The sequence below is a fragment of the Pinus tabuliformis genome, chromosome 2_2 (assembly GCF_031772625.1).
Source record: "Pinus tabuliformis cultivar Carrire ecotype Pingquan chromosome 2_2, CPIR1, whole genome shotgun sequence".
In the NCBI taxonomy this organism is placed as follows: Eukaryota; Viridiplantae; Streptophyta; class Pinopsida; order Pinales; family Pinaceae; genus Pinus; species Pinus tabuliformis.
The window spans coordinates 319,717,450-319,722,656 of record NC_142300.1 but is presented as its reverse complement, the minus strand read 5'-3'; the positions used below and the strand labels follow the sequence as shown (position 1 = coordinate 319,722,656).

The following is a 5,207-nucleotide window of genomic DNA, read 5'->3' as shown; positions in this document are numbered from 1 at the left end:
TCCAAATCATTTTAGAATTCCAGGGGATAGACGGATCAAATTGAATTTCGATGGTGCATCGAAGGGTAACCCTGGACAAGCAGGTTGGGGGGGCATTTTCAGAGATAATAAAGGTATTACACGGTGGATGTATGCTGAATGGGGAGGGGAAATGACAAATAACGAAGCGGAATTATGGGCAGTATATAATGGATTGCGAATTGCAGTTCGAAACGGATATAGGAATCTTGAAATTGAAGGGGATTCCCAGATAACGATAGATATGTTAAGGAAATTACGAAATGGCAAACGATGGGATCATGTGGCGACGAGTTGGCGGACAACAGCGATTATACAAGATATAGAAGGGTTGCTGAGATTGATAGAGTATACAATGATAACTCATGTTTTGAGGAATGGTAATCGAGCAGCCGATTTATTAGCCAACTGGGGAAGTGAAGTACCGAACAGGGTAATTGATGGTTGTTGGCAATCATTTCAGGACGATCCAAGGTGGAACGCATTACAAACTATACTACGACAGGATTATGATGAAGCGAATGCATCGGAAAGGAATGATTAGTCGCCTCCGGATTAGGGACAGGAGGGGAAAAGACAGGACAATAAATGCTGGATTAGGGTGTATGAAGAAGAGAGTGTATAGAATTAACCTTAGGGGCGGCGAGTTTAATCAAAACATGGGAGGAATTATCATCCCAAGGAGGAAAGTGGGTAAGAGTTCGAGGATGAGGGGTGGCTGCGTCAGAGAGACAGAGTACGTCTCACATCATGACTCAGTAAATGAGACGTGTATTAATGAAGAGGACAGGCGGAAACGAACTTTCAAGAAGCGAAGGTGGCCGAGCAGGGAGTCCTTATTGTTTGCATGCGGTCGAACAGAGAAAAGGAAGAAACTAGCAGTGAATTGCAGCAAAGAGAGGAGGAGGGTAATGAGTTTGCAGCAGACGATGACAAGCAGAATGGCCGTGAACCAAGATCAGGGAAAAGGCGGGTGGACGCGAAGTAAGGGGGCGAATTCAGACAAGAAAGGAAAGAGTTCTGTAGAGGATTCCTTTCAGCGGATTTATCTTGACATCCCGGATGATTCGGAGGAGGAGTTTGATATACGACACTACTTTGCAGATGACGAGCCGCGACGGGCAACAGGTGGGAAAGTAGGTAAGTGGAAGCAGGATAGCAATGAAACGGAAGAAAGGGATGAGGCGAGTGAGGGTCAAGAAGGTGATGAGGAGGGAGCGGGTGGAAGACGCGGCAGAAACAGAGGAATGCGAGGACGTGGGAAACAGAGGGGTAGAGGGAGGCATGGTGGCTATGGAGGTAGAGGGAGCAGGGCCCAAAAAGCTGAATTTGAGGAAGGATCAGCTAGTGAGGGCAGAGGCAGAAAAAGAGGAAAGAGAGATATGAGGAAAAAATTGCAAGAGGCAGAGGAAGCATATCTTCAAGAAACAAACCCAAACATCAGGAAAATTATTGACCATTTAGAGGAAGAGGCCATGCAGGAACTTTCAGACCCTGAAATGGAGGATTGGGAGAGATTTATCCCTGACCCGGGGCACACAAGAGGAAGAATGTCTTTATACAAGCAGTCATTACATGTCTATTGGGGAATGAAGAGATTATTGGCCAAAGCTATGGAACAGGTGGCAATGGAGATGGTGGAATTGGCTCAAGGCTTCCCCACCCTCAAAAGGGAGCTGAAGAATATCCAGGTTACTCTTCTGATGCAAGACCGAAAGATGGACAAAATTCTGCAGCTGTTTAAAGAAAGTGGAATGGAGATCAAGGCAGAGAGCGGACCCAAGCCAGATATAAAGAATCAGTAGGATATGGAATTGCTGCAAGGAGGTTTTTCTCTGTTTCTTTTTGTTATTTTGTAATCTTGGATGGTAATGCTTCAAAGAAAAAACAGTTTGAATGTAGAACCAATAGTTGGGCTTTTTGCATGGTTAGATAGACTGGTTATATACTTTTTGTGGATGGCTGTTAAAAACTTTCGATGGTCACCCGGTTTCCCTTAAGGGCGGGTTGAGGCCTGCCTATGTATGTAGTATCTTTTATTTTCAGTAATAGAATATCGCCTCAGTTTACAAAAAAAAATATATTGTGTAATGTATGTAATCTGTACTATTATGGAAATTTATAATAATAACAAAGTTTTCTTATTTTCTGCATAATTCACAGTGAATAAGATTCAGATTACGAGATATTTCTGAAATTTACCATCTAATTATTTATTATAAAAATTAAAAAAATAAAATATTTTATTTAAAAAATTATTTTTAATTTTAAAATTAAATTATAATTATTAATTAAAAATCTATATTTTTTAGATTGAATTTTACCATAATCAATAATCTTTTTATTTCAAAAAAAATTATTACTTACATCGATCTCTGTAACCTAAATCTACAGGTAGTGGAGGCAGGTATCGTGGCGCATTCGGTGATAATTGGGATACTGTAACCTAAATCTACAGGTATTGGAGATAGGTATCGTGGCGCATTCGGTGATAATTGGAATACTGTAACCTAAATCTACAGATATTGGAGGCAGGTATCATGGCGCATTCGGTGATAATTGGGATAGCACTGGGAGCATCCCAAGTTCCATGCACCATAAGACCTCTCTTTGCAGCTCTTACTTTTCATCAATTTTTCGAAGGCATGGGTCTCGGCCGGTGCATAGCTCAGGTAATAAAAATATAGGATATGTATACATATATATATATATATATGTTTTTTGGGTCCGAGTTGATTTAATAATTTTTTTGGGGAGTTTAGTTTTTTAAAGCGATTTTTATTTTTATTTTTTTAATGAAATTTGAATTTAATAGTTGGTACTAATTGATCTCCCTCAATTCTTTTTAATGAAGTTTGAACTTAAGACTTGGCGCAGATTAAATGCCACTTAAATAAATTTATAAACATTTCATAGGTTAACATAAATATATCGTAACATTGGGAGCATCCCAAGTTCCATGCACCATAAGACCTTTCTTTGCAGCTCTTACTTTTCATCAATTTTTCGAAGGCATGGGTCTCGGTGGGTGCATAGCTCAGGTAATATTATAATAATAATATACTATGTATATATATATTTTGTCAAAGTTGATTTAATATGTTTTTTTGAGAAGTTTAATTTCTTAAAGCGATTTTTATCTTTAATTTTTTTAATGAAATTTGAATTTAATATTTGGTACTAATTAAATCTAGATTAATTTTTTTTAATGTGAAGTTTAAACCTAAGACATGCCACTTAAACAAACTCATAGACATCTCCTAGGTTAACACAACTATGTCGTGGTTACCAAATTCGCTGGTATGGGGCAAGAAATAAGATTGATCTTCATATTTCTTTGATTGATTATGAGTTTTTATATTAAAATTTGGAGAAGTTTTTATATTAAAAGATAGAATTATAAATTATAGTTTTTTAGAAATTTTATATTAAAAATTGAGAGAAGTTTTTTCTTAAAAATAAGGATGAAAAGCTCTAGTTTTTGTTTGTTTGTTTGTTTGTTTTTTTTGTTTTTTGTTTTTTGTTTTTTTTAATTTTATATTAAAAATTAGATAAATTTTTCGTTAAAAAATTAAGAATGAAAAGCAATAGTTTCTATATTAAAAAGATTATAGAAATTCTATATTAAAAAATTGTAGCTAACTAAGTTACTTATTACAAAATATAAGTTTTTTTAATTAAAATAATATAGAGAAAGATAAGTTTTTATATTTAAAAACATAAAAAATTTAAAACTCATTTTTTCATTTTTCTAATTTTTTTATGACAGCAATTACAGTAGCTATTAAGTCTATTGCAAAAGAGATCATCAGTGATGTGAAATTCAACTAGATGTTCATTTTCTGTTATCTGCACAAAAGATAATCTGCACACATACTTATTGTTAAATAAATTTGGATCCCATAAAAGTAGTGATTAAGACATTAATTTTTTGATATGTTGAGATTACTTTAAATCTACTTTTAATTTCCAAGTCTTATTCTCTATATTGAACTTCATATTTCAGATTTGTTATTTATGTTATTAGATTTTACTTACTTTTTTTCACATTTTATAATACTAATCAATTTGATGCATTTTGTTCTTTATTATTTTTGAGTCTACCCATACAGACATGCAAGCTGACTATTTAAAAAAAACATAATGATTCTGGATGCGAAGAATAAATATAAAAAATATATATATATATATATATATATAATGATTTTTTTTTGAAAGTTTTAATATAAGTATCATTCTTGAAATCTAAAATGCAAATTTGTAAAAATTTGAAACGGAATTCAGGAATCTTAGCTAGACTACTTTTGTCAGAAATTTTATTTAAATCAATTACCATGTCAATTATTGATGAGGCATGCGTGAATTATGCAGGCGGGATTCAAGAATGTAACTACAGTTTTTATGGCATTGGCCTTTTCGCTAACGACGCCAATGGGGATAGCAATAGGAATCGGCATCTCGTCCACTTATAACGAAAACAGCCCGACAGCCTTGATTGTTGAGGGATTATTCGACGCAATTTCATCTGGAATTCTGATCTATATGGCCTTGGTGGATCTCATTGCTACGGATTTCCTGGGTCGGCGCATGATGAACAGTGGCAGGCTTCAACTATGGTGTTACTCGGCCCTCTTTCTGGGAGCAGGTGCCATGTCCTTGTTGGCCAAATGGGCATAAACCCAAACCCTAAAATCGAGAACAGTCTGTTGAGTTTGCCTCTTCATGCTTTAGGCCCACAAGTTGAACGTATTGAAAATTCTTGTGATTTCATTCGTCGCATGTTCGAACTTTTAGGGTAACTCGTAATTGAAATGTTCGACCCTGCCTCCAATACCTGTAGATTTAGGTTACAGAGATCGATGTAAGTAATAATTTTTTTCTTGAAATAAAGAGATTATTGATTATGGTAAAATTCAATTTAAAAAAATTATAGATTTTTAATAAATAATAATAATTTAATTTTAAAATTAAAAATATTTTTTTAAATAAAATATTTTATTTATTTAATTTTTATAATAAATAATTAGAGTGTAAATTTCAGAAATATTTCTTAACCTGAATCTTATTCATGTGAATTATACAAAAAATAAGAAAACTTTGTTATTATAATAAATTTCCAGAATAGTACAAATTACATACATTATACAATATTATTATTATTATTATAGAAATCTATAATAATATGTGGT

General features: G+C 34.0%; 1 protein-coding gene across 1 annotated transcript; it reads left to right on the top strand.

The window, feature by feature from the left end:
* The first annotated feature begins 2,558 nt into the window (after positions 1–2,558).
* On the top strand, positions 2,559–4,695 carry LOC149192571 (zinc transporter 7-like). Its single transcript, XM_089406988.1, has 2 exons — positions 2,559–2,690; positions 4,390–4,695. Exons 1-2 carry the CDS (start codon positions 2,559–2,561, stop codon positions 4,693–4,695), a joined length of 438 nt encoding a protein of 145 aa, XP_089263114.1.
* The last annotated feature ends 512 nt before the right edge of the window (positions 4,696–5,207 follow it).